Source organism: Orcinus orca, chromosome 11, assembly GCF_937001465.1.
Source record: "Orcinus orca chromosome 11, mOrcOrc1.1, whole genome shotgun sequence".
In the NCBI taxonomy this organism is placed as follows: domain Eukaryota; kingdom Metazoa; phylum Chordata; class Mammalia; order Artiodactyla; family Delphinidae; genus Orcinus; species Orcinus orca.
Genome location: NC_064569.1, coordinates 64,218,672 through 64,242,157, shown reverse-complemented (window position 1 = coordinate 64,242,157; position 23,486 = coordinate 64,218,672). Strand labels below are relative to the sequence as shown.

Sequence of the window (23,486 nt, the reverse complement as noted above, 5' to 3'; positions counted from 1 at the left end):
GGCTATTTCACATATAGCTAATCCACTGCCTGGAAAACATTAAGTAAGACTTAACATTTAGAATAAGTTTGACTCTGACATATTAAAATGAATCTTTGTTTTGTTATCATCATCTTATTTCCCTCTATTATTAAGGGCAAGTGTATCACCCAAATTAGTTGTTTTAGGTTTGCTCAGAAGTTCTTAACTGGGGAAGATTTTGCCCCCCAGGAAGCACTTGGCAAACTCACAACTGGGGGTGGAGGACACTCCTGGTAGGTATCTAGTGGGCAGAAGCCAAGGATGCTGCTAAACATCTTGCAATGGACAGGACAACACCCCCAAAGAATTATCCAGTCCCAAATTTCAGTAGTGCTGCAGTTGAGAAACCAGGCTCAGAGTCTTTAAGGATTATTTCATCAGAACGCTGTACGTGAAGATTGACGACATGCAAACACAGCAATTTAGAACTGACTCAGCTAAATATCTTGATGCAATGTTGGAAGCAGTCTGGCTGTGAAATATACCTTTGGGAATATTGAGAATGGTAAGGTAAAGACAAAAGGTATAATGAACGATAACAGTAATAATACACAGCGCTTTGTGCCTCAGTAATCTCTTTCATCCATGGTTCCTAGGGCACTTTATAGACTAATAACAACTACTCCGGTACTCCCATACTACCTTTTATCTAAGGATCTCTCGGACACTTTCACAACCCTCTCACAATGTAGGAAGTATTATTATCCCCATTTTATGTGTAAGTAAACAGAGGCACAAAAGGTAAGCAACTTGCCGAAAGTCACACAAGTCCATAGTAGCCAACATTCCTGACTCAGCGCTTGTTAATATACCAAGAGAACTGGTCAAAGAGATGCACTGATAAATTATGTGGCAGAGTGTTATCCTAGTTCATTCAAAGTCTATTGTTTTCAAGTTAATATTGTGTATTTAGTACCTTATCTTTTTTTGTCTGCGCCCCCCTTAGAAACCCAGGACTCTGTTCAATATCCTATTAATAAAAGAGACTATATTTACTGAGTGCTTTCCTTGACCAAGTACACAGTGTCGTTTCTTGTAACAACATAAAAACATAGGCTGTTATTACTGGTTTTATAGTAAAGAAAGCTGAGTTTCAGAGAATTTAAACAACATGCCCAAGATCTCTCAGCTATTTAGATGTTTGTACTCAGGCACATTATATCCTCTTTCTGCTATATCCTGCAGTCCCTCCAAGAGAAAATCCTCTGTTAAGTTATAAAGAATATTAATGTGAATCTCTTTAATGCTCAACCCTCCCTCCCCCACCTTAAAACTCAGAAAACAAAGTAATGAATCATTAATTGAGCAGTTTCAGATGGCACACCCAGGTTGGTACCAGCCAGGCTCAGCCTTTTAAACCGATTCCCAACGTAGGCCTTTAATTTTTTAAAGAGTTTTTCCAGAACTCAATCCGGGTTATCCACAAGTTCACTCCAGCAGTCAGACAAAAGACGAGAACTGTGTGACCTTCCCCTCTGATAAATAAATAGCATGTGAATCACATTCTCCTGTTCTCCTTCCTGAGCAGGCAAAGGCTGACGGCTCACCCACCGTGTGCCACCTAGGCAAAACAGGTACTAAGTAGGAAGAAAGAGTTATGTTAGGTAAGAATGTGACTCAGGGCTCGCCTACTTTTTGCAAAATGGTGACCAGGCATTTGTACCCTATGACAGTGATGTGCCCTGGCGTTACTCGGATACGGTGACGTCTGTCTGCTCAAGTGCTTGACAGTGGCAGTCCACCCAGCCCTGATCCAGAAATCGGAGATGACTTGCCTCTGAAGATAAGATTTACCCTATGGCATGTGAAGGGTAGAAGAATAGAGACAATCACCGCCCCTGCTCATATCAAATCAGCCTCAATGCAGCTTTAGGACTTTGGTAGGGAGTTTTGCTGCTAAATTCCCTATCTGTGAAGAGGAGTTGTAGAGACAGGGTTAAGAGGAAACTCCAAGTAGGACTGGGATCGCCAACACAATACATTTTAAAATGAGCTTTAAAATTTTTCCCTGCAAGCCTAAGATAACAGTAAAGCCTTGATAATACACGTACAGTTGAAGTCTCTCCTTTCAGGCGACACGTTCACCTGAGACCACAGACTTAGAAGGAGGGGCCTGGGTTTTAGCCGTTTCCACTCTCCTGTTTGCCACCCCAGTACATCTGAAAAGGGGGCAGCGACTAGGAAAAGGGACGCGAGAGTATTTTTCCATCCTAGCTAGTCAGGCCCTGAATCATGCACTTTCCCCCTCAGCCAGCAGTATTTGTGATTTTCCCTGGAAGAATATGTCTTGTACTTAAAAGGAAGAGTGGTGGGAGACTGGAGAGGCGGAGAAGAGGAACGGGGAGAAGGGCGTGGAGGGCGGTTCACGCTCCAGCGTCGGAGGCGCCGGCAGGTCGGCCGCCGCGAGGTTGCGCGCCCAGGAATGTGCGGTCGCATCTGCTGGCGCGGGACTGGCGGCAGCAGCGGGCCGGACGCGGCGCCGCGCACCTGAGCGCCGGGGGCGGGGCGTCGGCGGGCCCCGCCGCCCCCACCGCGCGCCGCGCCCCTCGCGCGCGGTCTCGGTCCTTTCCGCCGGCGCTTCGGCGCCGCTCGGCTCCCCTCGTTCCCTTCCCTCCCCTCCCTCATTCCCTCCCTCCCTCCCTCCCTCCTCCCTCCTAGCCCGGGAGCGCCGCGGGCTCAGGACGGAGAGCTGGCCGCGGGTCTTTCCGCGCGGCTGCTTCGGCTCACCTGGGCGCCAGCACCCAGTCCCGCTCCTCGTCCCCCCAACTCCTCCCAGGTAAGGGGCCGCCCGGTCGGTCCGCGCTCCACACGCGCACCCGTCCCCCTGGACTCGGCTGGACTGCTGGGTCGGGAGGCGTCCCGCCTCCTCCGCGAGTCGGTTAGGGGACTCCGCGCCTCGTCCCGGGAATGAGTGTGTCGGTCGCGGGGACCCCGGACCGGAGCGAGGGTTGGAGATGCGACGGGTCGACAGGTGGGGGGTCTGGTCCGGGTCCCCCGACCGCCGCAGGCTCGGACCCCGGCGGGGATGGGGCGGGCGGGCGGGCAGGCAGGCGGGCCGGGGGTGGGGACCGTGCCTCTCTCCACCCCTCGAGGGGCGGTGATCGTCCGGGCCAGCCGTGTAGGTGCGTCGGAGAAACTTTGCAGGGTGGGGACTCTGCGGCTCCTCGCCTGCGGGGCTGAGTGGGCGCGCTCTCTGTGGGTCTCCGAGGGGCGCGGCCGCGGGGCAGACCCTCGGGCCGGGCGAGGATCTTACGCTTCCCTTCTCCGCCCCCTTTTGTGTTTCCCTGCAGACCAGCCGGTCCCTGGGGGAGCCGCGGCCACCCCCGCGCCCGGGGGTCGTTCCCTCGCCTCCTCCGGGTGGCGGGAAGGAAGAGGGGGCGGCGGCCGGAGTCGGGGCCGGCGGCCTGAGGTGAGAGCCCGGCCGGCCCCGCTGGGAATATGGCGACCGGTGGCTACCGGACCGGCGGCGGCAGCGGCGGCAGCACCACAGACTTCCTGGAGGAGTGGAAGGCGAAGCGCGAGAAGATGCGCGCCAAGCAGAATCCCCCGGGCCCGGCCGCCCCCGGTGGGGGCACGGGCGACGCGGCCGGGAAGCTCCCGCCGGGGCCCCTGGGTACTTCGGCCGCCGCTGCGGCCAACGAGCTGAACAACAACCTCCCAGGCGCCGCCGCCGCACCTGCCGCCCCCGGCCCCGGGGGCGTGAACTGCGCCGTGGGCCCTGCGCAGCTGAGTCGCGCCGCCCCCGGCCCGCGGCGGCCGGAGGATGAGTGCTCCGCCGCCGCCGCCGCCGCCGCCGCCGCCGCCGCCGCTGCTGCTGCCGCTTCGGGGGCAGCCCCCGCACGGGACGGCGAGGAGGAGCGGGACGGCGCCCTGGAGAAGGGCAAGAGCTCGGGCCCCAGCGCCAGGAAAGGCAAGGGGCAGATCGAGAAGAGGAAGCTGCGGGAGAAGCGGCGCTCCACCGGCGTGGTCAACATCCCTGCCGCAGAGGTGAGCCGGGCGGGGGCCGCGGCCGGACCCTGGAGGGCTGCCGCCTCCTGGTGTCTTCTCTCCAGGGCCCAGAGCTTTCCCCCTCGAGCCTGCACTTCTTAGCCTTTCACTGAGTTAGGCAGGCAGGGGGTGATGGAGTTTTACTCTCAACAAATGCTTGCTGGGAACTTCCCCAAATCCAAAGTCGGACGCGTGCTTTTCAGGCTTCCCGGCTAAGATCTCAGACCCAGGATCCTTCTTTTCAGTGTTGGAAAGACAACTCGGGGCTCTAGAACTTGCCCACCTAGCCTTGTTTGTTTATGCTTGATCAGTTAGAAAAATTGATTAATGGTGATGACCACGTACTTTAGTTTCCCACGTGCCCGTCTCAAATTATCAGATAGTTTATCTCTTCTTCTCTCTTAACAGTGTTTAATAGCACCTGTAAAGAAAACGTGGCTTTAGCACTCTCCCAGACAGCTTTATCTTTCAATGAACCCAAGATAAGTATATCCAGTTGAGCATATGCTCTATTTCATATATAAACCAGCTTTTGGAAATAGTGCTCCCCAGCACGCGCGCACACACACACACACACACACACACACACGAGTTTTTTCCTGAGTGGTATTGTGGACATTAGGAACGCTGTAGCAACCCTCAATTCTTTTTGCTAAAGTGCTCTCTCCCTGTATTTAAGTATTTGGCTCTGTGTATTCTGGAAAACATTTGTGGTAGGGTTGGGAATTTTTTGTTTTTTGGGTTGTTGTTGGGTTTTTTTTTTTTTTTTTTTTTGGTATTTTTGAGCAGTCTCAAAAACCATTATGCAGGCAGCAGCATCTTCCCATTACAGAGTTACTGGTGAAACATTTCTACTTGGGGTATAACTGCACCTTTCTCTACCCTCAACAAAACAAAACAATCCTCTAACAAGTATTTGGTTACTTTAATAGTAACTCACCGGTTTGGGGAAGTGATTCAATAACCTTGTTTCACCCGAAGTAGTTGCATCTTTTTCTCATTGGTTCTAGGTTTTACCTTTTTTTCCCTCCTGGCCTTCTAATTTATTCAACTTTGACACACAGTAAATAAATAGTAAGAATTCACCAACTTTAATTGTGGTTCAAGTAAAAGCATTTGCAGTAAGTTAGGGTGTATATCAAACATACCCAAATTTTTAAGTCTTAATATAATTTCCATACCTGGAAAATCAGAGTTTGTCTTTGAAGGGTATATTTTTATGAGTGTTTCAGAGAGATTTTTATCAGCCAGCAAAACTGTCCTCTGTGGTTTCCTACTTGCACAAAAGATCTGTTACTCATTAAATTGCTTTAAAAGGAATTCATAAGAGTGGTAATCAAATTTCTAGGGTTTTTTTTTTTTTAAGTTAAAAATATGAAGATTAGGGAGAAACTGAAGAGAAGGCTTTGGAAAAGCTACATTCCTCAACTTTCTTTTTAAAAGTAGCTGATGGTCCAAATAAAAGAATTTGTCATTTGCAATCTTTTCCTCATTGTTCATTTGACAGGGGTCTTATTTTGGGGAATATCTTGGCAGATGTTAAACTTCATTTTTTGTCTGGCTGCTTGTGCTAAAATTGTTATTTCTCAAGTATCTTTTTGTTTTTGGTTTTTAAACAAGGGTAATGTTTACCGGGGGTAAATAAGTATGGTGTATCTCGTGAGATCCTAAGAAGCATCCTTTGTTAATATTCCTGTTTTGGGTAAGGGAATGTAGTGCTGAGAATGTAGATGACTCCCCACTACAATTGAGTCTGATACTCTGGAATGTTTTTCGTTTGGGTGTTGGCAACTCCTAAATTTAATCTTCCTTAAAAACAAACAACCCAGGGTACCATTTTTTTGACTGTGGAATTTGAACCTTTTTTATTGAATAGGGAATTGTGTACTGCTTTCTTTTTGTGGTAACTCCGGCTCTATCTGTTTAATGCTGTAGGACCCAACAAAACATGGTAATGTTTTACCACAGTATCTAATTAGCAGGCATATTTCTTGAGTGCCTCCTCCCCATATTTTCAGTTTTTTTTAAAATTTATTTATTTTTTTGGCTGCCTTGGGTCTTTGTTACTGCTCACAGGCTTTCTCTAGTTGCGGCGAGCGGGGGCTACTCTTTGTTGCGGTTCGCGGACTTCTCATTGGGTGGCTTCTCTTGTTGCAGAGTATGGGCCTTAGGCACGTGGGCTTCAGTAGTTGTGGCAGTTGGGCTCAGTAGTTGTGGCTCGCGGGCTCTAGAGCACAGGCTCTGTAGTTGTGGCACACGGGCTTAGTTGCTCCGCGGCATGTGGGATCTTCCCGGACCAGGGCTTGAACCCGGGTCCCCTGCACTGGTAGGCGGATTCTTAACCACTGCGCCACCAGGGAAGTCCCCATATTTTCAGATTTTTAAAAACAACATAAGTCTTTCAGATTGTTAATAGTGGTACACGTATGACACAAAACTTTTAAGGTGAGTCATTTTCATATCTTTAAATTGTTTTTTTTTTAGAATTGTGTGCCATTCATTTCTCTTAGTAGTTTCAACATTGCGAATGCCAGTTGCTGTGGAGTTTCTTGTGTAATACAGCTTAGCACTCCTATTTTTTAAAGTCATATACTATTTAATAGAATTTTCAGGTATGAAAATACTATAAAAGCAGAAAATCATCAGTCTGTCAATACTCACAATTAGACTTGTATTATATATAGTGTTGAATAAGACTCTCTTATTTTCAGACAGTATTCCCATCTAAATTTATATTAGAGATTAGCATGTAACTTGTATGCAAAGAGTCTATTTTAGTGGTTGATAAACATTGTTTCTTCAAGACGTATTTATTAAGCATGTGTGACACATTTGTTGTGACTTTCATTAACTTATTTTACTAATTACAGAGTATTGTAAAGTTGTTACAAAAGAACATGACAGCAGCTAAAGATACCACAAGCAACTGGAAGATAGTTTTAGTAAGGAAGCAGTTCAGAATCTTAAAGTGGTGGATGGTGATGGGATACTGCATGTGATGGCTGTAATAAATGCAAATATATAGATGCTCATTAATGAGATAAACTTTAGTTGTTCTTATTTACTAAGTTAGAGGTTTTTTTAAACTTTTTTCTGACTTTTTACTTTTTCTTTTTTTGAGTCATAGCCCAAATTGGTTAATTTGGATGTGACATACTTCCTGCTGATAATTTTTGTATGCATTTATTAGATCAGCCACATGTTTATTACATGTTGGTGTTCAAGGCACTATCATAAGCACTGTGGAGAAAACAAGAAGAATAAGGCAGTGTATATTTTCAAGGAGCAAGACTGTAATCTAGGAAGAAGGCTAAGGCATAAGTACATGAAGAAGCTTAAGTACTGTACTGAGTTAACAGTTTAAAAACCATCTTAACGCAGCATGTAACTAATTGTTTATTAACAGTGTTGTCTGTTTAAAGGAAAGAGATGATGGGGCTAGGAGTAGCTGTGAGGTTGAGGGTCTTGAACTGAGACTTATATTTCTTTACCTATATATTTATATATTCACACACGTATACATACCTGTTTGTATAGTATTTTAAATGTCAGAGTGCAGTGGTTTTTAACTGTGGCAGCACACTAACATCACGTGAGGATATTAAAAAAATGCTCCCCCCTTGCTGATTACTTGTCTTCTACCTCCCTGACCTTCTTAGATTTAATGGGTCTGGGATGGATCCCAGGCATTAATATTTTGATAACCTCCCCTTGTGAGTCAGGTTTTAGAACTATTGGGTTTCAGTCTCGGGATACAGAAATGAATAATAGGACACAGGGCTTGCCCACAAGGGGCTCTCAAGTAATATAGGGAACTGTGTTAAGTAGTACAGTGCTAAGTACAGGCTATTTCCTGAGCAGGGTACCTAACTCAAGAGGAGGGGACTATAACTTCCTCGACTGTTAATATCCACATTTTCAGAGTGCTTGTGAAGTTATTGCCATTGGGTAGGTGTGCATGAATGGGTTAACAGAGATGGTTTTCATAGAAAATAAAATCTTTCAATAGATAGAGGTCAAATGATGCTAAAGTTTGGATTTATATATAGAAGTTAACATTTATTGAAACTTAACTGTTTTCATAGTGGTTGGCTAAAGTGTTTTATGTGTTGTCTTGATTAATGCTCACAGCAATCCCATATGGTAGTTATAGTTACTCTTTTTATCCCCATTTCCAGAGGAGAAGGTGGAGGCTTGGAGAGTTTAAATGACTCAAGATCACATGGAAAGTGAATAAGTGGTAGAGTAGTATTTTAAAAGTATTTTTTTGTGTGTGTGTCTAGGGAAAGTGGAGTTTTTAATTAATCTATGTTGCATTATTTAGCTTACGTCCCTAGATTTTTTTCAATAACTTTTTATTAGAGGTTATCTTAAATGATTTGAACATCTGAATGGGGAAAACAATGAAAGTATGGAATTGAATAGAAGTTAAGGTCAAATTTGTAGGCTCAGAGATTGCTTCTGAGCTTCTAGTCTGTAGTTTGCTTGGCAAAATTTTGAACACCAGATCATCAGCAAATTATTAATCTGCTTTTGGCTAGCAGTCAGAAAATGTGGATCTTCGATTTTACTTAAGTGATATGTTGTTTTTCAGTCAAGATGGGGTTATAACACCTACTACATACTTTGAAGGAACGTTTGATATATACAAACACTTTTAAGTGAATACAGTGTAAGTCATAATTATTTAGCATATTTTTTGACCATTATATAGGACAAGTTCCACTTAGTAAATCTTATAAATCCAGATAGATTAAGAAATACCTTTTAGTATGCCAATTATATTCCAGACTGTCTACCTTTCTATGTGATGAGTCAGGAGAAGAACTAATAGTGACTCAGAGTTGGAGAAAATTGGACTTGTGAATAGGGTAGAAACAGCATAAACACCTAGGTTCCTTAATAATATTTTAGTCGCAGCTTTCCTAAATTGATAAAGAAAATTGAAATTTTAATATTATCAGGATTTGTAATGAGTTTTCTAAGCTGAGAGGCCTTTTTACATAAAAATAATTATTATGTAATTAAAGTAGATGATATTTATGGTGTGTTTATTAAGTGCCAGGCACTGACTTAAGCACCTTACGTATATTGGTGCATTTAATTCTCTCTACAACCCTATGGGAAAATGGGGCAGAAAGGATAAGTTACTTGCCAGAGGCCATATATGTGGTAAGAAGCAAAGTAGTCTGTCTTCAAAGTCTGGTGCTTAATAACCATCTTATTATATTTCAGTGTATTACATACTATATACCTAGTTTAAGAAATACAAGATTATTGAAATAAAAAGAAATAAAGAAATAAAAGATTATTTTATAAGATGCTAATAAATTACTATAGAATTTGAAAATAACCCTGTTATAAAAGGCAGATGAAGTGGGACTTTACTGGAAGAATTTGAGAGCAAATAAATATATAAACAGTGGTATTACAATTCTTGTTTAAAATCTTTGTCAAGCTAGCAGCCTTATTTATGTTCTTTATTATTTCTGCACTGGTTTTCAGCATCTGTGATATAGGCCAGAAAATAATTATGCTGTTTAATAGTAAGGCTGATATAATGTCTTAGAAATTTAAAATTACTGGAAAATACTAGTTTGAAATTTTCTAAGAGTTTTTTTCTTTTTAAAAAGTGAGATATAATTTACATACCATAAAACTCACCCTTTCAAAGTGTACAGTTCAGTGGTTTTCAGTGTATTCACAAAGCTGTGCTCTAAGTGCTTTTACATTTTCATCTTAATTTTTTAATTATGTTCCTAGAACCTGTGGTACCTAAGTTTTAGCTCCCTACTCAGTAAAGTGCAACAGTATTCAAACCACGAGAAGCTATTAAGTTAATATAATTTAATTTCAGCTTTTCCTGCATTTCACAGAGAAATGAAATGGTAGAATCTCCTCAGTTTTAAGTTTCTTAAAAAACTTAGACATCTACTACCACTTGTTTTTACTGGAATTTAGTATAAGAGGTACTTAATTTAATTGAATGTAATATTTTCAACTTGTTTAAAATTTTACGTATCTTTCATGAGATCTGTAAAGCTCTACCATCTAAACTTTTGGGAACTTTGATTCAGAGTAAAAATGGAGTTTTATGCCATTAATGGCTTTAGTCATACATTACTTAAATCAGGGTCCTAAAAGATGTGGCTGGGTTGGGGTGGGGGGAACCACCTGTACCAATATCACCTGTGTTATTTATTTAAAATGCAGATTTCTGGGATCCACTTCAGTCTGCGGATGGGAAGGAGTTACTTAAGACATCATTTTAACATGTTCTTGAGTGATTCTTGTACATACTAAAGTTTGAGAAGAACTGACTTAAATGCTCTGTACTGGTTTACTGATCTGTGAAATGAAATTGATACTGATTATTTTATTTAATTCATATAATAATCCTGTGAGATAACGTTTCTGAAAATGTTCGAAGAATGACCAAATGATAAATTATAGTTACTGTGTAGGTTACATTGAAAGGTGGTTGTTGATGTCTAGTGGAAATTTCTTACTGGGATGTTAAACATTCTTATTTTTCCCTTTTAATTAAGAACTTTATAGATATTTTAACAGAGACAACTTGAGGTAGTTGTAAATTCAGAGGATCTTAAACATTTATGTAATGTCATATATTTAGTACAAAATGTTGTCTGTCTTGCTTCTTGCAGAAGCCTAGCCTACAGAAGAAACCTCTAATACTTCACGTGTAATTTGAACTGTACTTTTACTCATTTTTCTTTTTTATATTCTTTAAGGGAAAGTGTATGTTTGTAAATATGTTTAATAATTAGTTCAAACTCTTAAAACAGGTTTTGTCCATCTTGTCAAAATAGTCTCAAGTGAAGACTTTTCTCCTTTTGTTTACTACTCTTACATATTAGACCTGTCGGTGTCCTTAGCTAGCCAATTGATTCTTAACATATTTGCTTATTGCTGAGGCAACTTTTGGTGTAAGTCTTATCCATTTTTTTAAAAAAATTATTTAATTATTTTTGGCTGAGTTGGGTCTCCGTTGCTGTGCGCGGGCTCTCTCCGGTTGCGGTGAGTGGGGGCCGCTCTTTGCTGCGGTGTGGCGGCCTCCCCTGTTGTGTGGAGCACGGGCTCTAGGCGCGCGGTCTTCAGTAGTTGTGGCACACGTGCTCAGTAGTTGTGGCTTGCAGGCTCCAGAGCGCAGGCCCAGCAGCCGTGGCGCATGGGCCCAGCTGCTCCGCGGCATGTGGGATCCTCCCAGACCAGGGCTCGAACCTGTGTCCCCCACAATGGCAGGCAGATTCCCAACCACTGTGCCACCAGGGAAGCCCAAGTCTTGTGCAGTTTTGTTTATAGCTGTGTACATATGGGTGTTAGAATTGAGCCTCAGCTATTTATTACATTCTCCTTGGGTTACTTAAAAATATGCCAGGCACCATGTCTGAATAAAATTACAACAATATTTAATTTCTAAAAGCAGCAAAATTATATACATAAAGGGCAAAAACAGCTCCAGTGAGTTCAAAACTAAGCACGTGAATTGGCTAATAAACGTTTATTCGGTGATAGTCTTTAGAAATTTCCTTCACCAAATTTTTATAGGTTACAGTGTGGTTTTCAATAATAGTTTCATTTGCTTTATAAGTTGAATTTAAAGAAAAAGGGCTGTTGTGTTCTGAAAGTGAGTATTTTATTAGAGTTTTGCTGAAATGAACAGATAGGAGAGAATTTATGTTGTAGATTACAATTCTGTGACAGCTAAAATTTTGTTTGCAGGCTCTTTTTATAAACTGTTAAGAGACTAATTGAATAATAAATAAAAATAATAAAATACAGTTTGAAAAACATCTGATGAAAACGTGTTTTGTAATAAAATTAACTTTAAAAGATACCTTTTAATATTCAACTTATCTATGGGCATGTAAGTGAACTACTTAATCTTATTTGAGAAATTTTCAGATTATATGAAGTATGAAATGATTTTCTATTACTTTTGGAATTCCTTGCAGAATACTTTTAGTAGTATTTAAAAAGAATGGAAATCTGAGTTATGAAGAACAAAATGAACGTTCAGAAGATGGTACCTGAGGAATATGAATAGAAAGTATTTTAGCTGACATAGTCAAAGAAGTTACTTTAGGTCTCAAATTCTTGACAAGACCTCTTGATATTCTGTAATGCCAGCAAAAGTTGATCCAAATCAAATTTGTATCTTAAATATTTTTTCTCTGCTGGTAAAAATGTGTTAAAACAGTAATGTATTCATTGTAGTTCCCTTGTGTAAATACAAAAAAAGATAGAGAAACCAATCACCTGTTATACATATTAATATTTGTTATAGTCCTTTTTCTATCTACATAAAAAATGGAACCACACTATACAGGTTTGTGTGTATATTTAGTCATTCATTATGAATATTTTTATGGTGGTGTTCTTCAAAAATAGGGGTGGATTTTAAAAAAAAATTTTTTTATTTTTGGTTGCATTGGGTCTTGCGTGGGCTTCTTATTGCGGTGGCTTCTCTTGTTGCAGAGCACAGGCTCTAGGTGCACGGGCTTCAGTAGTTGTGGCACACGGGCTCAGTAGTTGTGGCACACGGGCTCAGTAGTTGTGACACGCGAGCTCTAGAGCTCAGGCTCAGTAGTTGTGGCACTCGGGCTTAGTAGTTGTGGCTCGTGGGCTCTAGAGTGCAGGCTCAGTAGTTGTGGCGCACGGGCTTAGTTGCTCCCTGGTATGTGGGATCTTCCCGGACCAGGGCTCGAACCCGTGTCCCCTGCATTGGCAGGCAGATTCTTAACCACTGCACCACCAGGGAAGCCCGAGAGTTGGATTTTGTTTTTTAATCATGGTAAAATACCCATACATAAGATCTTAACCATTTTTAAGTGTACATTCAGTGGTATTAAACACATTCACATTGTTGTGCAGAAATCACCACTACCATCCCCATAACTCTTTTCATCTTGTAAAACTGAAACTATATACCTATTAAACAGTAACTCTCCATTCTACCCTCCCTCCAGCCCCTGACAACCACCAGTATACTCTCTGTCTTTAGGGATGGATATGTTTGTGTTTTTTGATGTTAAAATATTTCAACATTGCTTTATTGGCCCTACTGCTAAACAGCTATTTATTCCTTTTCATATATTGTGTTTCCTGAACCATTCAAGAAATGTGTTTGGGTCATTCAAAGCATCTTATAGGTACTGGGACCTTCAGATAATTGTGAAGGATGCCTGAGATTTTTTTTTTTTTTTAACCTCCTCTGTTGCCTTTGATTTTGGCAGGAAATTCGTGATTAGAGCTGCAGTAATTATAAGTGTGTGTAAGCTATAACTCAACATACAAGTTCATAAAACTCAACATGGTATGCAAAAGTCACATGATTAAAAACCCCAGGGTGTATGGAAAAATGGAGTTTAGGGGCAGAACACTCAAAATCTTTGTCAGTGACATGTGAAAAGACAGAAACCTAATGAAGACTAGCACAATTTTATACATGTTAAATGGTTAAATATAGAAGTACTGCAATAAATATGACACTTTACCTTGTAAAAGGCCTGAAGTTTGCTTACAGAAGTGGGTGTCAAAAAGGTTGCAACTTGTGAAGTGGTGGAAGAAGGGCTATCTGAAATTGGATTGAAAGTTCAACACCAGATATGGATGGGTATAGCTCATAACACATGCAGTGAGTGAACTGAGCTACCTGGCAGAACTTTGTGGTGTGTGTGTTTTGTGTGTTTCTGTGTGGCTGGGTAGTGTTTTCTCTGCTCACCTAGTGTTTCTTGCAGTTGCACAGAAGCAAATGTGAAATTTGTGTTATGCTCAACTTGCTCCCTAACATATTAGTTACTTTGGAATAAATACAGTTTTCTAAACAAATGCTGGAGTGTATATGTATATGCCCATACATACATACATATCTATGTATCTATCTATATCTGTATTCATATCCACATCCATATATCCAAAATATGTAAAACAGTGGCATGGGAAGATCAATCCAAGTAGTGAGGTAGAGAAAGATCTAGGGAGCAGACAGTGACTAGAGCTGAGAATACTCATTTAACCATATACTAATACTGATTGCTAGGGCAGTGCTGGTAGAAAAGGAAAGCAGTGGATGGATTTTAGAGGGTTTTTCTTTGGTATTAGAAAATCACATAACTGGGTGTTTTGAACTCGAAAAGTCTTTAGAGATCATCTAGTCCATTATAAAAAAGTGTTAACTTGGTTTTCCCAGACTACTTTTATCTCAGAATTTAAGTTGTATTTCGGCCTCAGCCTTCTTCCCTGTAGCTGAGTGTTGCAGTCCTGCCTCTCCCCCACCACGCCCCCGCCAGGCTAACTCTCCTGATTACTATCTGGAATCTCGCTTATTTTATTATTTTATTCCTTCTTAAATACTCAGCCTTTCTCTGTTGGTTCATCTTGCCATGAAGGAATGTTCCCTTAATTCTGCTTCACCTTCAACTTACTTTTCTTTCCTTAATTGCTCAACTTAAAGGCGTTGTTTTCACCTGCTAACTCCCATTTCACTGCTCAGTCCCATTACTTTATTAAAATTGATCTTGCCAAGTTTGCTTATGGCCTCATAATTGCCAACGTGACAGCTTCTTTTCTATTTTCATCCTACCTGACCTTCTTTAAGCATTTGCCCTTGTCACTCTTCTCCCTTGGGTGCTACAGCACTTTTGGTAGATTCTTTTTTAGTTGTTTTACTCAAAAACATTTGAGTGCCTTCTCTGTGCCCCAGGCTCAGTGCTCCGTGATACAATGAGTTACATTATCAGCAGTCTTTAAGGAACTTCAGGTTTTCTCTTAGAGAAAAAATAATGTCTTAGTTTAGGCAGCTATAACAGAATATCATGAACTGGGTGGTATATAAACAACAGAAATTTATTTCTCACAATTCTCGAGGCTGTGATCTTGGACTCCCAAGATCAAGACAGCAGCAGAATCTGTGTTTGGTGAGAGCCTGCTTCTTGGTTCACTCTGTCCTCACATGGTGGAAGGGGTTGAGAGAGATCTCTGGGGTCTCTTTTATCAGAGCACTAATCCCATTCATGAGGACTCCACCTTCATGACCTAATCTCTGCCCAAAGGCCCCATCTTCTAATATTATCACATTGCGGTTTATGATCTCAACATAGGAATTTTTTTTAGCTTCTTATTTTTTTAACATCTTTATTGGAGTATAATTGGTTTACATGGTGTGTTAGTTTCTGCTTTATAACAAAGTGAATCAGCTATACATATACATATATCCCCATATCTCTTCCCTCTTGCGTCTCCTTCCCTCCCACCCTTCCTATTCCACCCCTCTAGGTGGTCACAAAGCACTGAGCTGATCTCCCTGTGCTATGCGGCTGCTTCCCACTAGCTATCTGTTTTACATTTGGTAGTGTATATATGTCCATGCCACTCTCTCACTTCGTCCCAGCTTACCCTTCCCACTCCCCGTGGCCTCAAGTCCATTCTCTAGAAGGTCTGCGTCTTTATTTACGTCCTGCCCCTAGGTTCTTCATGACCTTTTTTTTCTTAGATTCCATATATATGTGTTAGCATACGGTATTTGTTTTTCTCTTTCTGACTTACTTCACTCTGTATGACGACTCTAGGTCCATCCACCTCACTACAAATAACTCAATTTCGTTTCCTTTTATGGCTGAGTAATATTCTATTGTATATATGTGCCACATCTTCTTTATCCATTCATCTGTCGATGGACACTTAGGGTGCTTCCATGTCCTGGCTATTGTAAATAGAGCTGCAAGGAACATTGTCGTACATGACTCTTTTTGAATTATCAACATAGAAATTTTGGAGAAACACAAATATTCAGTCCATAACAGATAACAAATAATTATAATTTGATGTTATAAAAACTGCAATATAGAAAAGAACAAAGTATTGAACTAGCTCAGAAAAGGGAGCCACCAGTTACATGAGGGAGTCAAAGAGAGCTTTATATTTGATGAAGTGGTATTAAGCCCTGAGACTTGACTGATGAAGACTTCCCAAGTGCAGAGGGGACACAGTAAGGGAAGGCACAGAACCAAGAGATAATAGCATTACATTGCATGCCTACTGTGTGCACAACACTGTGCTGGGAACTTTCTGTGCATTATTTCTGATCTTCACATTAACTCACAAGGTAGATTTTTTTATATTTCTCATTTTACAAGATGAGGAAGTTGAGCTTCATAGAAGTTGTGACTTGCCCAAAGCTATACTGGCAAACTTGGACTCCACATTTGTTTAGGTGCCAGTGCTCACACGTTGGTTATCATTGTTGGAAAGAGGGAGGGATATGTTCTTACAGAGGAAACTGACATGCACAGAATTCATGATTGGGAGTGAATGGAGAACAGCTAAATAGGAATGATATGGACCAATTGTGATGGATCTGAATGTCATGCCAGGGAATTCAGACTTTATTCTGCTGTTCTTTGTTAGTATTATTGGCTAAGCATTTCCTTCCTTTGTCCATACCTATTTATACAATAACTCTGACAGCTTCCAGAATGGAATAAGTTTTGCCTGCCTAATTTGAAGTCATTAAGGGAATTTTCTTCTTCATAGACAGGTACCTATTCGAGAATGTTAAACAATATAAAATCCTGTAAAAATAATATGCATATAATAGAATAAATAAATCCAGATTTTCACATGGGTTAAAAAGAAACGAGAGGATAGGCCCTAAGCAAAGTTATACCAAAAATAATTATGTACTGAAGATTTAGGGGTGACTTTTTAGGGGAGCGGGATGGAGTGGAGGTGGGGGCTCTGGTGATATTAAATTGTCAGATTCTGTTCTGAGTGTAATCAAGAAGAGGTTTATAGCTTAATTTTGTCCCTGGGTTTAGACTTTTTCCTGTATTTGATATAAAAACAGGTGTTAATTCCACTCCCAGATTCTTTTAGTTCTTCTTGGAATACAGATGCTTGGAATACAGATGCTAAAGGATGGGCATTGCCTTTGATTCTTTTCCTGCCTTTATTCATTCAGCTTCTACAGATGTTCCCTTCCTCCCTTCCTGTCTCCCTTCCTTCTGCCCTCTCTTACTTAGAGGAAGTTAAGTGCTTCTCCAAATCACGTATTAGGAATAGTGTTTATTTTTGATGATTTAAAGGCAGTGCTTTCTCATTGCAGAAAATTTGAAGTTAAACAGCCAAAACAGGATTGTGCAAACATCAGCTATAGATTACTGCTATCGATTTGACATACATTCTTTCATTTTTATTAATTGGGATTATATTCTATGTACATTTTTATAGCCTATCTTTATTTTTTTTAATTTTATTTATTTACTTTTTTTTTTTATTTACTTTTTTTTTTTTTTTTTTGGCTGCATTAGGTCTTTGTTGCTGCTCATGGGCTTTCTCTAGTTGTGGCGAGCGGAGTCTACCCTTCGGTGCAGTGTGCGGGCTTCTCATTGCAGTGGCTTCTCTTGTTGCAAAGCACGGGCTCTAGGCATGCAGGCTTCAGTAGTTGTGGCTCGCGGGCTCTAGAGCGCACGCTCAGTAGTTGTGGTGCACGGGCTTAGTTGCTCTGCGGCATGTGGGATCTTCCCGGACCAGGACACCAGGGGGTGTCCCCTGCATTGGCAGGCGGATTCTTAACCACTGCGCCACCAGGGAAGCCCCTATAACCTATCTTTAAGCTTGACATTATATCATGAATATTATTTCCTTTTAAACTTTTTTTGAAAGCGGAGATGTTAATTTTTTGGTTTCATAAATGTAATTCCCACTGTCCAATGATAACTATTACTTTATAGTTTTAGTGTACAATTTTTGAGGATATTTTTGGGCATACACCTAAAATAAATATATAAGTCCAGAAATTTAGTCATTCTACAAATATTATAACATTTTGCTCTTACTATCTTATGATCATCTTTATATGTCAGTGAATATATATATAGCTGTGTTGTTATTCTTAATGGCTACAGAATATTTAATAATTTAGATGTTCCAGTAAAGCTACAACACATTTGCTACCTTCTTAGTATATATTGCATATTAGACACCGAATTAGGCCTTTTGGGCATCTGAGTTGCTATGTCTGTTGTTACCAGCATTGCCAGGATTTGGACAAACTCTAATTCATGTTTTTTTCCTTGAGCAATTTAAAATCTAATTTGGAGAAATAAGATAATTTTGAAACATTTAAAAAAATGTGTAATAAAGTGGTAAATAATGCCATACTCTTAGTACAGAGAAGTGAGAGTTCTGTAGAGGACTGAATAGTCCAGGAAGTTTCACGGAGGGAGTGTGAGATTTGAGCTGATCTAGAAGGACTAATAAGAAATGGGCAGGTGAAGAGGAGAGTCATATTTCAGACTGAGAGAGAGCAGAGTGGGCAGTGGTACAAAGGTGGGAGTTAGCAACCTGATTGAGATACAGGGTTTATTTATTTATTTATTTTTTGGCTGCACCGCGTGGCTTGTGGTATCTCATTTCCCCAACCAGGGATAGAACCCAGGCCCCTGGCAGTGAGAGCACCGAGTCCTAACCACTGGACCACCAGGGAATTCCTGGGATAGAGGGTTTATATTAGGAAATATACCTCAGCTTTGAAACCCATAGAGTAGAAGGATACAGGTATTACAATTGGTAGTTTGCTTTGATGCTACCTTCAGAGCTCTACTTTGTAGATCATTTGAAGCACTCAAATTTGTTCATAGTAATATTTCTTTTTAATTTATAGGCATACCTCAGAGATGTTGTAGATTTTGTTCTAGATCACTATAATAAAGTGAACATTGCAATGAAGCAAGTCACATGCACTTTTTGGTTTTCTAGTGCATATAAAAGTTATGTTTGCACTATACTGTCGTCTATTAGCGTTATATCTAAAAAAATGTACATACCTTAATTAAAGAATACTTAATTGCTAAAAAATTGCTAACCATCTGAGCTTCCAGCAAGTCATAATTTTTTTTGCTGGTGGAGGGTCTTGCCGGATGCCTGCTGACTGATCAGGGTGCTGGTTGCTGAAGGCTGGGGTGGCAGTGGCAATTCCTTAAGATAAGACAATGAAGTTTGCTGCATCAGGTAACAACTCTTCCTTTCACCGATGATTGCTCTGTAGCATGCAAAGCTGTTTGATAGCATATTACCCACAGTAGAATTTCTTTCAAAATTGGAGTCAGTCCTCTCAAACCGTACCACTGCTTTATCAACTAAGTTTATGTAATATTCTAAATCCTTTGTTGTCATTTCAACAATCTTCACAGCATCTTCAGCAGGAGCAGATTCCATCTCAAGAAACCACCTTCTTTTCTCAACCATAAGAAGCAACTCCTCATCTGCTCAAGTTTTATCATGAATTTGCAGCATCTCAGTCACATCTTCAGATTCCACTTCTAATTCTAGTTCTCTTGCTGTTTATACCACCTCTGCAGTTACTTCCTCTACTGAAATCTTCCATGGGGGTTGGGATCACCTTCTTCCAAGCTCCTGTTAATGATGATATTTTGACCTCTCCCCATGAATCATGAATGTTCTTAATGGCATCTAGAATGGTGACTCCTTTCCAGAAGATTTTGAAATTACTTTGCCCAAATTCATCAGAGAAATCACTGTCTATAGCAGCTATAGCCTTGCACAGTGTATTTCTTAAATAATAATACTTGAAAGTTGAAAGTACTCCTTGATCCATGGATTACAGAATGAATGTTGTATTGTCAGGCAAGGAAACAACATGAATCTTATTGTACATCTCCATCAGAGCTCTTGGGTGACCAGGTGCATTGTCAGTGAGCAGTAATATTTTGAAAGGAATCTTTTCTGAGCAGTAGGTCTCAACAGTGGGCCAGCTATGTTGTAAACAGATGTGCTGTCATCCAGGCTTTGTTATTCTTTTTATGGAGCACAAGGGCCCTAGGATTTTCAGAATGGTGAGTGAGCATTGGTTTTAACTTCAAATCACCATCTGCATTAGCTCCTACCTGGCAAGAGAGTCAGACTGTCCTTTGAAGCCAGGCATTGAATCTCTCCTTTGTAGTTGTGCAAGTCCTTGATGGCGCCTTCTTCCAATGTAATGCTGTTTTTTCCTATCAGTACAGTGAAAATCTGTTTTTTTAGTGTAGCCACCTTCGTTAATGATCTTAGCTAGATCTTCCGGATAACTTCCTGCAGCTTCTACGTCAGCACTTGCTGCTTCACCTTGTACTTTTATGTTATGGAGATGGCTTCTTTCCTTAAACTTCATGAGCCCACCCATGCTAGCTTTAAACTTTTCTTCTGCAGCTTCCTCACCTCTCCAGCCTTCATAGAACTGAAGAGAGTTAGGACCTTTTTCTGAATTAGGGTTTGGATTACTGGAATATTGTGGCCTGGTTTGATCTTCTATCCAGACCACTAAAACTCTCTCCATATTAGCAGTAGGGCTATTTTGCTTTCTTATCATCGAGTTCACTGGAGTAGCACTTCAGTTTCCTTCAAGAACTTTTCCTTTGCATTCACAACTTGGCTAACTGTTTAGTGCAAGAAGGCTAGCTTCGAGCCTGTCTTGGCTTTCAACATGCCTTCCTCACTAAACTTAATCCTTTCTAGGTTTTGATTTAAAGTGAGAGACTTGGGACTCTTCCTTTTGCTTAAACACTTAGAAACCGTTGTAGGGTAATAAATTGGCCTAATTTCAATATTGTTGTGTCTTAGGGAATAGGTAGGCCTGAGGAGAGGGAGAGAGATGGGGGAACAGCCGGTCAGTGGAGCAGTCAAAACACAGACATTTATCAGTTAAGTTGGCTGTCGTATGTGGTTGCCGTTTGTGCCACCCCAAAACAATTGCAATAGTGACATTAAAGATCATTGATCACAGATTACCATAACAAATAAAATAATGAAAAAGTTTGAACCATTGCAAAAATTACCAAAATCTAACTCAGAGACAGGAAGTGAGCAAATGCTATTGGCAAAAATGGTTCTGAAAGACTTGCTCCACTCAGGTTTATAAAAAATGCAATATCTGCCAAGTGAGATAAAGCAAAGCACGATAAAACGAGGTGTGCCTGTAAAAGACTTTGTTAGAGTTGCTTTAGTTTGCAGAGAAATTGAGCAGAAAGTAGAGAGTTCTCATATACTCCCCTACTCCCTAGTTTCCCCCATTATTAACATCTTGCATTGGTGTGGTACATTTGTTACAATTGATGAACCAGTATTTATGAACCAATATTAAATAAAATCTGTAGTTTACATTAGGGTTCATTCTGTGTTGTACAGTTTAAAAAAATTTTTTGAATGCATAATGTCACTGTATCTACCATTACAGTATCATAGGGAATAGTTTCACTGCCCTAAAAAATCCCCTATGCTTCACCTATTCATACCTCCTCCCCTTCCCCTGGCAACCACTGATCTTTCCACTGTCTCTATAGTTTTACCTTTCCCAAATGTCATAGAGTTGGAATTCTCCTATGCAGTCTTTTCAGACTGGCTTCTTTGATTTTAGCAACATGCATTTAAGGTTCTAAGATTTCATTTTTTTAAAATCAGATAATAATGGTATTAATTAACCTAATCACCTAAGTTTCCCCAGATGACCTGGGATGATTTTTTTTCAAAGCATCATTATCTACCCTCAGATGACAAACATTTGTTACCAGTAAGGAGTTATAGCATAAATGAGGTGTTGAATCAATGTTTATCGAATGAACAGTTGTTCAGAAGAGTATGCCAAAGCTTTAATGGAAATATCAAAAGAGGAGCACTAAAAAATATTTTGGTTAATGGTATTTTCATAAAGTGTGTACAACTTCATAAGGTGTATAGAAAGCCTTGAGACGGTCCTATTGCTTATTTGATCATGTCAGTTAGAATATGTTTTATGTTAAAATATTAATCACATTACTTTCTAGTCCACATTTGTAGTTTTTTATGTGGTTTTCCACCAAATATCTGATCCTGTGTTTGCACAAAGAAACAAATAAAAATCTATCTTTGACTTTCCAAAGATCCTTATAATTCATTTTTTATGAATTCTAATGATACTTTAATTAATTTTTTTATTGATTCAGTGAAATGTCAGAAGGGTAAACATCTAGAGCTTAAGTGCTTTCTTTATGCCTGGCTTCATTTCTAGATGGCAATATATTTGAATTCAGAGAAGTTACTTCCACCTTCAGTATATAGAACTTAAGGCCTGTGTTTCTAGCCTGTTGATTAAAACCTTTCCTGCGTCAATGAAATCTAACCACAGACTTCTCCCAGAGAAGGGACTCAATCTTGAGATTGGTGGAATATTTAGATGGTAAGTTGATTAGAGACAAGGAACTTTAATTACATTCCTCAAATTTTTATTTTGTTGAATTCAAGGTTAAAAGGGTGAACGCAAAACAACTTTAAGCTATACGTGGTTCTGAAATAATTATTAGAATGTAATGTTTTCCTTTTTTAAGCTTAGCTTTCCTTGAGACTCCACTTAATATCCTCAACACTTAGCTCATTGCTTGCTATGCAGAATTAAGACTGTATTGAGAATGTGGCAAATGTGGCAAATCTGAGTAAATGATTTCATTTCTAAATTATATTTTCTCCTAGATTCCTGCTCTAAAATTACAAAATCTTGAAGTTGACTTAAAATTGGAGTTAAACTTATGATATCTCCTTTTTATTGTGAACTGCAGTTGGTAATATGGTTATCTATTCCAGTGAATAGTTGAGGATAACAAATACTAGAAAACATCTGCCAAAAAATTTGTGTGGGCATAAGAAAGAGTCAGTTACAGTAACTGCTGTTATTTTGATATTTTGTAAATTACTCCCTTTGCAATACTTGTGTCTCAGGAAATATCTTTTTTTTTTTTTAATGTCATGGAATTTTTTAGAATGAAACTGTACGAGAGACATTTTTAGCATTTTGTAACCCACTGATTTTTCTATGAAGAATTTTCACTGTTACTGACTGGAATTTTTTGTTCAAGAAAAAATGTGTAATAGTAACACATAAGATGGGCATGATAATGGTAAAATGTTTTGCTCATTTAATTTTATTTTGGCTCCAGAAACAGATTTGACAGTTTTGTTTTTTAATAGACTTCAGGAGCAGTTTTAGGGTCACAGCAAAATTGAGTGTAAGTTGTAGAGATTCCCCACATCTCTCCTCCCTCTACATTGTGCATAGCTTCCCCCATCATCAACATCCCCTACCAGAGTGGTATATTTGTTAGAACTGATGAACATACACAGACACCCAAAGTCCATGGTTTACATCATGGTTTACTCTTAGTGTTGTACATTCTGTGGGTTTGGACAAATGTATAATGACATATATCTATCGATATAGTACCGTACAGAGTAGTTTCACCACCCTAAAGATCCTCTGTGCTCTACCTATGCAGGCTTCCTCCTAACCCCTGGCAACCACTGATCTTTTTACCGTCTCCATAGTTTTGCCTTTTCTAGAACATCATATAATAGCAATCATACAGTAGGTAGTCTTTTCATATTGGCTTCTTTCGCTTAGTAATATGCATTTAAGGTTCTTCCATATCTTT

The 23,486-nt window shown here is 40.2% G+C and overlaps 1 protein-coding gene across 2 annotated transcripts in view; it reads left to right on the top strand.

The window, feature by feature from the left end:
• The first annotated feature begins 2,636 nt into the window (after positions 1-2,636).
• The window catches only part of PAWR (pro-apoptotic WT1 regulator), a 104,826-nt gene continuing 83,976 nt past the window's right edge, over positions 2,637-23,486 (top strand). The window contains exons 1-2 of one of the 2 annotated variants that reach the window (XM_033431330.2): positions 2,637-2,797; positions 3,312-4,008. In XM_033431330.2, the coding sequence (XP_033287221.1) occupies positions 3,460-4,008 (549 nt within the window). In that variant the 5' untranslated portion in view covers positions 2,637-2,797; positions 3,312-3,459. Of the gene's footprint in view, positions 2,798-3,172; positions 4,009-23,486 lie in introns of those variants that run through there. The other variant, XM_004271582.3, reaches the window with a different exon arrangement.